The sequence below is a fragment of the Clavelina lepadiformis genome, chromosome 1 (assembly GCF_947623445.1).
Source record: "Clavelina lepadiformis chromosome 1, kaClaLepa1.1, whole genome shotgun sequence".
Taxonomy (NCBI): Eukaryota; Metazoa; Chordata; class Ascidiacea; order Aplousobranchia; family Clavelinidae; genus Clavelina; species Clavelina lepadiformis.
The window spans coordinates 7,875,188-7,888,246 of NC_135240.1; the positions used below are offsets into that span (position 1 = coordinate 7,875,188).

At 36.6% G+C, this 13,059-nt stretch overlaps 1 protein-coding gene and 1 pseudogene across 1 annotated transcript; both read right to left on the reverse strand.

Annotated features, from left to right (window-relative positions):
- Positions 1-1,033: 1,033 nt before the first annotated feature.
- LOC143452818 (N-acetylated-alpha-linked acidic dipeptidase 2 pseudogene) lies at positions 1,034-4,820 on the reverse strand (annotated as a pseudogene).
- A 4,858-nt stretch (positions 4,821-9,678) lies between these two features.
- On the reverse strand, positions 9,679-12,349 carry LOC143452905 (histone deacetylase 3-like). The gene has a single exon (XM_076954080.1). It carries the CDS (start codon positions 12,335-12,337, stop codon positions 11,036-11,038), a length of 1,302 nt encoding a protein of 433 aa, XP_076810195.1. The 5' UTR covers positions 12,338-12,349; the 3' UTR covers positions 9,679-11,035.
- Between the last annotated feature and the right edge of the window lie 710 nt (positions 12,350-13,059).

Genomic DNA, 13,059 nt, shown 5'->3' on the forward strand with positions numbered 1-13,059 from the left:
TTCAACAGACAAACTTTGTAATTGAAGTGGTCGCCCTTACAGGCTAAGGAACGATAAACAATCATTTCATTACATATTTAAGAGTTTTATAATTTTTGTCATCCTTGAGCACATATTAAAATGTACTAATGCTTCGATGACTTTTAGATTCCACTTTGTATTCTTCTTAGTTTTAATTTTATTTTATAAGTTTCAGAAAAAATGCACATGGAATTTGTATAGGTTAAAAATTATGTAGAGATAGACGCTTAGGCTCCGTAGCAATTGTTATAGCATGTGGAAAACTTCATAAACGGATTTACTGCAAGCTTGATTTAAAAAATTATGTTATCTCTGAAACACTGTAAATACGCACCTACAGCTTTCTGCAACTGCAAAGTGTTCCAACGTTTTAGAAAGGGCAACTGGACAACCGCACGAATACTACAGCATCAGAACTAAATTGTACAAACGTTTGTCTGCGTATGCAAACTACCGCAGGCCGGGGTTGCTTCATTTTGTCAGAGAGTAGTTGCATAAAAAAAATATTTTCGTACCGTAATAATAAGAATTCACCTGAAGAATTTGATTATTCTGACGACCTGGTCTTTGCACGACTTGAACTAAACGATCGCGTCCGATTTGGGAATTGGACGAATTTATATTCGGTTTTCCACAATTTGGCACTATACTTGCGAGAGCTACTAAGCAGGACAAGGTGTTTCTGGGTTTTACCCAGTGTTCAACTCACAAGTACTATTGTTTAAAAGAGCCTCCAAGTATCGAACCAGGAGATATAACACGTAGTCGTGTATAGCTTCGTGTTATGAAGTTTTTACTTGCAAATCAAGCATCAAATGCTTTCTGCTATTCACTTACACAATAACGTCGTACTTAACTTTTGTGGTCGGATGGTCGGCTCACAGCCACATATAGGCTCTATTAGGTCGTTTTGGGACAATTTTCGTGACCACTTTGTTCACATACTGACGCTATTCCAAAGGTTAAGGCTGTCATACGGTTTTCTAGGCAAATTTAAAAACAAAACAATGCATTAAGACTGTTCCATTTTTATTCTGATGAAGTTTCACATGGTACAATGCATAAGCTTTTTTAGGAATCACGTGATATAATACTGTAGTAAGTTTTCGTAAAACAGATGCATTCCGGTCCTTAACACTGAAACAACACTCAAAGACAAACACTAAGCAAATAGTACGATAAACCCAGCTTTTTGGTGAATGGCTTCAAATAAAGCAAACACTCTTCTACAAATTTTTTCGATTTTAAAGTTTCAGTTTGGTTCATTTTGTTTGAACTTGCATATAGAAAAAAGCCCGAGTGTTGTAGTTCAAAAGTTGTTAAAAGGATGGAAGGCATCAAGACTTCAGGTTCACATTCAGATTAAAATGATTTTGATTTTAAAATTTTAACTTACCGTTTATGTCTGAAGAAAACTAATAACCCCGCTAGAGTTGCTATAAGGGACATAACATAAGGACATATTTTTGGAAAAACAAAGTAGTAAAAAAGAAAATAGCTGAAAAACGTTTAAAAATAAAAAAGATGCCAAACATAAAAGCATATTGCAGTATATTTATCAATAAATGTATATTGGCACATTATATATACAAAGCGAAGGTTTGGGGCCTAAACCAATTTCATTAACACTTGATTTGGAAAAAAATAGTGAAATTATGATTCAATCTAATCATGTAACCTCATAAAATACTCCCCATAGAATTTTTTAAACTAGTGATATCAAACGTACAGAACAGCAATGATGTTATATTGTCGTCACAGAAAAACAAACTGGAAGTAGGTAGAAAAAAGTATTGATTTATTTATTTGTACAAATTTTCCCCAGAATTTCATTATTAATTAATAACATACCAACAGCCATTTAAAATGGTCACAGCAAGTTGTGTTTCACAACAAAAAAATTAACATCAAAACGTGCACAAAATATATGCAACCAGTTAACCAAAATATATGCAACCAGTCTGCAGTGAGAGATAGCATACTTATTTATCAAAATGACTCCTTTCTTAATCCAAGCCACAAAATAAAAACCCTAACTACACAACTTCAGCAGTGATGTCCAAGTTAACCAAAAATTTTCACACTTTTTCTAAGATATCAAAATTATTGACAAACATTAATTTTTGTTTAGCTGCATCTTGTGCAGCGGGATTACAGTATTCCGATATACAGTACTGTGTATTTATGCGTTTTCTTAAAAACATTAACATTTTAAGGCACTTGCACGAAACATATAACAGTAAAATAAGTGCACTAGTCAAGTTTTAACAAGTCAGCCACTGACAAAATATTCAAGCAAACAATTGAAAGCTGCTTCTTTACATCTTCCCATGAGCCCCCTCGCATGGCAGAGAATATTGCATCCGCAATTCCAGGAAAGCCCGCACCACTGTAACTGTCATGTGAAGAAGGAGCAAAAATAACATGTCTGTAGTAGTGTCGACCAGGGATACCATTGAAATCTAAAAATCCGCGGTTGAGCAGAAACAGCTTATCATTTACCCTTCTCACATGAATATCGTTTGATGAGCTGTTAAGTTTCATTGCTTCATTTGAGAGTCGATTTGCTGATATATTCAGAACTTCAATTGTCCTGTTTAGTTCTTGCAGTGTGATATCATGTTTCGTAAGAGTAGAACCGTGGGAGTTTTCAAGTTTACCGGACAACAACTTAAGTTCATTTGCAACATCAATTGGGTGCACTGGAAGCACTACAGATCCACTCAATTGCAAAACACTATCTGCTGCAATATCTGCCATGGCACGTGAGCAATTGAAATCACGATCAAGGAAATTTTCAAAGTAGTCAAATGTATCGTGGATGGAGTGATAAACAGGGTATGAAGAATGTCTCTTTTCATATGTATATCGTAAATCTACAGCTGAAACTCCTGATTTCTGCAGAAACATTGTGAAATCACTGCCCGAACCAATATTTTGAATGAAAGGCTGTTTAGGATTATCAAGGTCACGTGTTGTAGCAAGCCAAGTATCATACACAGATGTGCGCTTTTGTTGTACTTCAAGAAAACGTGGATTTGGCACAAGTTTTGTGACGTTATAAAGTAACTGATGCATTTCAGGAGTACTTTTTGCACGGAATGTTTTATTGCCTTCTACTGCAATATCTATATTTAAATAGGACACAGCTCTTAACAATAATTTCTTTTCCATTTGTTCATTCCACTCAGTTGATCCCATTAGACCAAATTCTTCAGCGGCCCAATTACAAAAAACAATTGTCCTCCTTGGTCGCCATTTTCCACTCTTCACAACACTGGATATTGCCCTTGCCACTTCCAAAACAACAGCTGTTCCACTGGATGGATCGGCACCACCAAATGTCCATGCGTCACGATGATTACCAAGAAGTACATACCTGTCCGGCTCTAACCAGCCCTTGATATAGCCAATGACCGTTTTCACGGTTTTCCTCTTTCGAAAGTTACTGACATGCAGTTCGACCTGGCAGTTATGGTGGGCAGCATTAAATGACCCTCCCGTTTTATAAGTAATATTAAAACCACCTTGCCATTGATCGGGGGCATTTGGTCCATCAAGAATGGATAAGTATTGAAATGCTTCACTGTAACTTATTGGCTGGACAGGGATACGGGGAAATATAGCATCCTTTTCTGGTATCCTGTAAGTTATATTAAGTGATGGATAGTCTGGTGTTAAAGGATCGCCATTCAGACCAAGAGACCCTCTCTGCACACCAGTTGGAGGTAACCACCATGTATCGGGATAAACATTTAACTTGCTTTCTGGAGTCCAACTATTTTTCTCGACTCCTGCATAATCATGTGGATCGGAGTAAAGGATCAATCCCGAACAGTTAAACTTTGCAGCATTGTTGGCCTTGTCACCCCGAAACAAGTGGCCATATCTTGCAATGCAAATTCCACCACTAACATTAACCTCCTTCTTCTGCAGCATTTCAAAATCTTCTACGCTCCCGTAATTGACATAAAACAAATTTCCAACAACATCACCGGCAGGTGAATAAGCATTGAAAGTTGGAATGACATCTTGATTTTTTTCATTTTCCGTTAATGGTTTTTCAATAGAATTTGACTTATTCATGATACTGCCATTTGGATATCTAATGCCAACATAGTTTAAATCCGATGAATTTGGAAATGAAAGCAGTATATTATAAGGGAATACTTCTACTTTATCCAAATAATTCTCCCAAGTTTGCTTTATGAAGTCGACCAACACGTCTTCGTCTTGATTAGATCCAGCCAAATGAGGTTTCTTGGTAAGTTTTTGCAAATTGTTTCTGATATTCTCCGCTTTTATCTCTTTGAAAACAGCTTCCCTAACATCACCATTGTAGCTCCATTTTGTCAAATCATCATTAGTTGGGGTTTCAGGAGTATTTTGGACAATTACTGTCCCAATTATTATTCCTACTACCACACTAAGTGACATTAGCAAGAGTGAATAACAAACACAACTTCGTTTCTGCAAAGTGATCACAGATCTGCTGTGTTTGGATTGTCTATCATACCTAAACTCCACATCATTGTTGTTATAGAACGTGTTCCTCTCATATATGGCATCAAACTCCTCACTGTCATCTTGCAATGGAATTAGTGATGTATCCTTGGCCGGCATTGTTTGTTAGTGTTCCATGGATAGCAAAAAACAGATTTCTAGTGAACTTATGTCCTAATAAATGTAAGGAAATTAGACAAGGCATAGTGAGCTTCATTTATAGTATAATCAAGCTAAATATATCGTCAACCATTAATATAATTAAACGTTTAGATATGGCCCAAATATATGGGTCCCAGTGTGTAATATATGAAATATTAAAACCATTTAAATATATAATCTTCAAATCATTAGTTGAAGATCCTAGAAATACCTCTGTCAGTAGTAAAGCTCACATCATAAGCAAATACTAGTGTCAGTAAAGCCTATCACTGTGAAGCCTAGCAATGTAAAATTTATATAACGTGTAATTGCACAAAGGTGGTATAAAAAAATCTTGAAAAGAAATTTATCTTTTGAATTTAGTCAAGAAAAACCAATGTTCAAGTATACAATAACCAATCATAAAGTTGATTTCGACACACACAGAAATGACTCGGTGGCTCACAACAATGTTTCAGCACAACTAATCTGCAGTCTGGCATACACAGTATCAAATCCGATTACCACAACATATGTATATTTTCAGCATAGTAACACAATGCTGTCAAAACATAATGCTGTTGCTAATGCTATATATACATTTAATATTATTGTCTGCAGTACCACATAGGGCACAACACTGCAAGTAGTCGGCTGCATATTATCATTTTGCAAATAAACAAATAAGTAAAATTTGTCTTGCATATGTATCATGCACAGGCCACATCTGCCACCCCTCATAAGCATATATTCTATAGGTCGCATTGACAATTAAACAGTCAGCTAGCATGGCAAAATTTTTGCAACTACTGGCAAAATATATTCGCTAGTTTAACACTAGAACTCCGGCAATGTCGATTTCAAAATTTTTATAAGTTCAATCTGCTATTTTTAACAGTTATAATACTATTTGCTCACGATTTTCAAATTTTAGGCTGTCAAACAAATTTCTGTTCAGTTTACTTTCAGCTCAACAATTAGAATATAAAATTTACATAGCAAATTTCAATTTGAGTGATACCTAGAACTCCGAACGTGTCGATTTCAACATTAGTCTTTCAGATGCTCGACAGCCATCCAGTCAGTCGTATGGGATAGTCCCTCCAAAGAAAAAGAGCAGGTGTTAGCTCATAGCATATTCCACGAAACCATGCAGAGAGACAGTTACTTTGAAATCAACATGTTTATTAGGTTTGATAATAAGGATAGACGAAGGCAGAGGCTCACAGAAAACACTTTTATACACGATTCTGAAATTTTTGAAACGTTTGTGGCCAATTGCTTATTCAACTATATCCCAGGATTGAGCCTAACAACTGATGAGCAATTATTTCCTATGAAAAACATTTGCCCATTTATTGTCTATATGCCTAATAAACCAGATAAATTCGGAATGAAGTTTTGGATATTGACAGAAGTTGGTTCGAAGTATGTCTACAACATTTTTCCATATCTCGGAGCCCTGGAGAAAGAACAAAGAAATGGCAAACCGCCAGCTGAAGATGTTGTCATGAGGCTTACAAATAGCATCTATGATAAGGGAGACTACAACGTAACGACAGACAACTTCTTTATAAACGTACGTCCGCCTAGTCTATTGCTACAAAAAAAGATTACAATGGTTGGTTTTGTCCGTAGCAACAGCAAAGAACTCACAAAACAGATGATAAAAATCGACCGTGAAGTAAACAGCAGCAAGTTCTACTTCAGTGAAAAAAATGACATGATGTTTGTCAATTTATCATTGCAAGAAAAAACGGAGTATAAGTTTGATTTCAACAATGCACAACTCTCCCAGCACTGATCCAACCAACAAGAAAAAGCCTCTTGTTTTTCACTTCTATAACAAAGTTGATGTAGTAGATCAGATGATAAGGCAGTACTCAACTCACACTGCTAGCTGTAGGTAGCCACTTGCCATTTGGACATAGCAGTCTTAAACTCTTGGATTCCCTTCACAAAGTCTTCCGGTCAAACCATAAGTAGACGTAATTTTATTTTAGACTTGATTGAATGCCTGAGAAAGAATTTCGTCGCAGTGAATATTCCCGCCGACCCAGCATTTCCATCCAGTGAACTTCCTCCTCCTAAACATCGTAAATGCGCAGCAGAAACCTACACCACTAAAACTGTTTGCAGAATTTGCCAAAAACACACTTGTGGAAATGGCAGCTACAAAGTCACCGTGTGTAAAACCTGTACTTGATCACGCAGAGTTGCATCTGTTTTTCCACCACTCATCTTGATATAAATAACACTTCTAAATTTTTGCTTTTTTGTGATGTGAATTTAATATGTCATCAGTGAGTTGAGTTTGATCTGTCATGGTAACACTTTGTTGTACTGTATATTTCTATTCAATAAAAACGGTTAAATTTGGTATTGGATAACTAGGCCTAAATCACAGGCAACACTTGCATTTTAACACTAATTCAGGCAAGCATTGCATGCCGTGTTTCACATGCTATAAGCTTTATTTGAAAAAGATCAATAGACTTGTGTAAAAAAAGTGTTCTATAGAAGTGAGCAACCGGAAAATCAAACTAGCCCGAAATCGACATTGTCGGAGTTTTAGGTATACTTTTTTCCCCGGAGTTCTAGTGTAAATTGATTGAATAAAATTGCATATATATATATATGTAGATATGATCAATATTAATATCATGTATCGTACTGTATGAGGTAGATTTAATTCCTTAAAAACGTCGTAGCATTGTAGCACTAAAGTGTAACTGTATAAATCACATTAAGCAGCAGTAACATTGAGTCATTCAGTGACTAACACAAAAAGCGTATGAATTTTAGCACTTTAAATAACAAATCATGTTTAAACTTCAATGGTCAGCTCTTGTCTATACAGTGCAACATAGGAGCAATGCAAAGTATGATAAAGTAATAAAATTACATATTACGACAAGATGGAAAAAGACTGCAAGTAAACGCCCTTTTGCTGCTGAGAAAACTACCGTTTTAAAAAGTTATATTCGAGAGCAAAAGTTATATTAAGTTTGGGTCTCTTTTTCAAAGCAATAAGAACACTCACAAAATTTACTATTTCACATCTAGGTGATACTGTATATATATTCTAATACCCGGAAGTGTTTCTGATAGAAAACGTTTTCACTGAAATTGAAAACACTAGTAGTGTGAGACACAAGTAAATTTTAATTTTAACACAGTGGAAACATGACCAAATACAGGTTATCAAAATAAAATTCAGAAATAATATACCCCGTATAAGAAATGCAGAAATAAAATTCTCTGTACATCTTAGAGAAACGTGACAGGAAAACTATTCCTATCAATTAAGTTTTAGTAAGTCTGCAGCAGAAAGTATATGCAAGCACACGATGGAAAACTGCTGTTTTACATTTTCCCATGAACTCCCCCTCAAAGCATCAAATATCGCATCTTCAACCCCAGCAAACACTGTTGTACATTGTAGCTGTTATGAGCAGATGGAGCAAAGATTACATGCCTATAATAAGGACGACCAGGAAGGCCATTAAAGTCAAGGAAAGCACGATTTAACAGAAAGAGCTTATCATTTATAATCCTCACATAAGAATCACGGGAAGAGTCATTCAAAGCTTCAGCGACTTTCAAAAGTTGAGCAGCCGAATCACTAAAAATCTCAATTGCTTCTTTCAAATCACTTAAGTTAATGTCATGTTGTTCAAGCAAGGTCCCATGACTTAGTTTGAAAGCTGTAAACATTGCTTTCAGTTTTTCTGCATGATCAGCTATTTGATGTGGCAGTTTAACAGCACTGCTTAGTTGCAAAATTACATCAGCTGCAACCTTTGCAACAGCCAGTGAACAATTAAACCCCCTGTCAAAGAAGTTTTCAAAATAGTTAAAAGTATCGTATATAGTATGGTAAACTGGATAGGAGAGAACTTTTCCTTGATGTCAAATGCCAAGTGAAGCAACACCAAGTTTTTGTACAAAAAATGTGAAATCACTTCCTGCTTCCATATCATTTACAAAAGGGGCACTAGATTGCCCCCCTTTCGCCAGCCATGTATCATAAACACTATCATGACCAAGCTACATCTCATTCCAGTTTGGGTTGGGTACATCATTTGTGATATTGTAAAGCATTTGGTAAAAATCTGGAGTCGAAGCAGCAAAAAATGACACATTTCCCATCACAGCTGTATCAACATTCAAGTAAGATACAGCTCCAAATAGCAGACGTTTTTCCATTTGTTCATTCCACTCAGTTGATCCCATTAGACCAAATTCTTCAGCAGCCCAATTACAAAAAACAATTGTCCTCCTTGGTCACCATTTTCCACTCTTCACAACACTGGATATTGCCCTTGCCACTTCCAAAACAACAGCTGTTCCACTAGATGGATCGGCACCACCAAATGTCCATGCGTCACGATGGTTACCAACAAGCACATCCCTGTCTGGTTCCAACCAGCCCCTGATATAGCCAATTAGGTTATGCACCGTTTTGGTTTCTATGTAGTTTGCAACATGAAGTTCAACCTTACAACTGTTATGAGGATGCTTAAAAGCACCTCCTATGTTATAAGTAAAATTGAATCCACCTTGCCACTCTTCTGGGGCAGGAGGTCCACTCAAAATCGATAAATACTAAAATGCATCACCATAGCTCACTGGTTGAACAGGTATCTTTGGGAGATTTTGATTTGGTTTCTATCACTTCTGGTGTGGGTTTTTGTGAAAACTTGTCCAATTATAAAGCCAAGACTAAAGCCCAGTAGTATTCCAATAATAGCATAGCAGGCCCAGACTGGTTTTCTCAATGTTAAGGATGATTTTTTGCGATGTAAATCTCTATCATAAATAAGATCAATGTCATTTTCATCGTAGTAAACTTGCTTTCGAAATGCAACACTATTTTCTGAAAACTCATCCAGCATGGATGAAGAGCAACGAAACCTACTCCTTGAAGTCATTTTATAGTTATATCTGCATACTGTATCTTTTTATTTCTTCAAAAATTTCAACTAAGCATACATAAGTCTTTATTTAATATCTAAAGAAAAGGAAACAGTTTGTGATAAAAACCCGCTTAAGCAATCTGCACTGATAATGACATAAAATAAAAATAGTTGGTATACTCATTCATAAAAAATATGAAGAAAAAAGCCTGTTTAATGTTCTTCTTGTACTTATTGAACTAAAAGCTTCTTGCCAGCATCCTACAATAGCATGGCAAGTGAATGAAGTGATCGTAAGAAGTTCAGAGAGTTTGTAAGTAATGATACGTACTAATATGATATATCAACAAATCCACTTTTTATTAAGTATATGCAGCATCTCATTGCATAAGAAATACTTTAAAAGTATAGGTGTCACAAAAATGCAAAGCAATAAATATAGAAAGGCTTAACTAATTCCCTTTCCATCATAGGAACAACCACTGCAAAGAGCACGCCTTTTTGAGAAAAAGGTGCTTTTACCAATGAGGCATGAATATGGGTCTAGTATAATCAGCAATCACGTCAATCAAGTGATCTACACCAGGGCTTCCCAAACTTTTTTGCTCGCGACCCCTTTCAAACTTCTAAAGTTTTCCGCGACCCTTCACGTTTAAATTGATTAAATTAGCAGTGCGAAACATACATTAGTCATTAGTGACATTTATTGAGATGCAAAGAGTAAAGACTGATTTCAAGCAACCAGTACTCAAAGTCTATTTACTACTTTACACATATATAGGCTACTGGAAACAAAAAATCACACACATTTATTCAGTGTGATTGGTGCGACTGCTTTCTGCTACAAAGCAAGTCCAGCCGTGGCTCAATATCTGTTAATGCTGGTCTCAAGGCGGTTTCAATGTTGATTAGGCTGGAACGATATTTTGTTTCGATTGTATTTTGTACTTCGTGTAAAATTGGTATACGCTCTGCGACCCCTGAAGTTCGTTACGCGACCCCTTGCGGGGTCGCGACCCCCAGTTTGGGAAGCCCTGATCTACACAATACTTTTACAGAATACAAAAAATATAATGTAGCAAGCAACACAGATAACTAGGCAAACAAATATCTAAAACACAGTTACATAGTGTGATACAGTAGCGATACAAACATGGTAAAACACCTAATAATGTGAAAGCAATCAAACCTATTTTTTTATTAGTTCAGACACTACTAGAAAAAGTAATGGTATGAAGTTCTGTCATGTGTTTAAGGCCAATGTGCATGTATGTGCCACATTTCGATTCCACTCCACCATACTATTTTATCCACAAACTCAGAAATACCTCTGGCTCCTAGGCATACCCAAGTTAAATAGCTCAACACAACTCCACTATGATTTTGTGTCAACCCTATCTGGCTGAAAACCAACATGGTTATACTCATATGTCCATGAGTGCCTTTTCATTTCAAACACTTACATCGCTTTCTTTGTCGTTATCTTTATCACCGTCATAGAATTCATTTTCTGGTTCAACTCTTTGAGCAACTTCGTCATTGGTTTCTCTCACATCAGGATCATTTATTTCATCATAATTCTCGAAAGATAACAAATCAGGAGGAACCTCATGCATCTGCACACTCGGAGAATGGTCTATCATTTTTAAGTTTTCCAAAACCATTTGTTTCAGTTGATCCAGATATTGCTTTGTGTTTTGATTCTCAATACCACGGCTTGTATCTGGCCTCAGATTATAGTCAGGTCCAAAATATTCAAAGTATTCATTGTAAGGAAGTTCATCGCTAATATCTTGTCCAACAATGATTGAAGTTTCGTGTGTCCAACAGCGAGCCACGTTTCTAACAGTGTAACCACCGCCACCAAGAAACATTAAAGGTACTCCAAATTGTTTCATATACTGAACGCACTCTCCGTGTCCATCTATTGACAAATTGAAACAACCAAGCCTGTCACAACCAAGGGAGTCAGCCCCACATTGCATTACAACGCATGTTGGCTGATATGATTGCATCACAGCCTGCATTATAGGCTTGAACAATTGCAGGTAGGCTTGGTCATTTATTCCATCTTTTAAAGGGACATTAAGTGAATAATAATGTCCACTTTCCGCACCAAGTTCATACATATCACCAGTTCCAGGAAAAAAGTAGTTTCCATATTTGTGGAATGAAACCGTCATCACTCTGTCCGTTAAATAAAAGGCTTCCTGGACCCCATCACCATGATGCACATCAATGTCAAGATACAGGACCCTCGGGTGATATTTCAACAATTCCAGAATGCCAATCACAATGTCATTGACATAGCAGAACCCCGATGCTTCAAATTTCTTAGCATGATGCAAGCCACCTGACCAATTGATGGCGATGTCACAGTTCTTGTTATTTATCATTGTAGCGGCCTGCAAAGATGCTCCAGTGTACATTGAGCAAAAGTCATACAAGCCGGGAAAAACAGGACAATCATCACCAACATTGAACATCTGCAGTGTTTTTGTAAAGCCACCAAGATTCATTGGAGTTACCCTCTGTAAAAAATTGATGTAATCTTCGGAATGAAACCGGCACATGTCATGACGAGTTGCCCGATAAGGTTTGTACATTTGCATTTTGTGATGTAGATCATAGTGTAAAACCAAAGTATGTGTGAGTGCGAGTCGGTGAGGTTTCATGGGATGACCAGGTCCGTAATGAAATCTTGAAACTTCCATGTCATAGAAGTAAGCCACATTCTTGGTGCTAGTGGTCATTATGTTCACCTAAATTCTGCAACAAACATATATAGGCCTATTTAAATGCTATCCAAGAGTTAGAGATACAGCTAACCATAACAAATACATATCTATCTGTTATTAGTTCTTCCTTTTAAAAAAAAAATTTCGTTCAAATTGTATATAGTTAGTATGTATACCATCTAAAGCAGTGCTTCTCAACCTTTTTTTGCGGCGACCCAAATATTAAACGAAAATTAATAGCGATGCTGAGGCGACCCAATTTTTTTTACCCAAAAATTGGGTATTTACAAATATTTAGCCTTGACTCGAACGTAGCTAATCTAAAGTCTCACAGCAAATAATCATTACCATGCCTCTTCACTTGTGTTTTCGCAACAATGCACTATGACGTCAACAAACAGTCAATATGCAATGAAGTAGGGTACTCAGTTATCGAACGGCTTTTTGGACTAGTTTAATTGGCGACGGCGACCCACTTTTGGGTCGCGACCCAGGGTTTGAGAAGCACTGATCTAAAGACTAGACCAGCTATGTTCTAGTGAAACACTTTGGGACAAAAACCAGAGCGCATTCCAAGTTAGATATGCAAAAGATTCTTCGATGTGGCTTGCGGTCATGCAGCAAATTTAAATGCACATTTTGGTACAAACATGGCAACAAGTGCAACTTCATTTTGCTGTTATGTTTTTCTCTTGTTTAGACAAAAAGAGTACAGTGTCTACTTTTTTAGAGATTGC

What these genes read in the sequence shown, in the direction of transcription:
- LOC143452905 (XM_076954080.1), bottom strand. Translation starts at nt 12,337, where the DNA reads ATGACCACTAGCACCAAGAATGTGGCTTACTTCTATGACATGGAAGTT.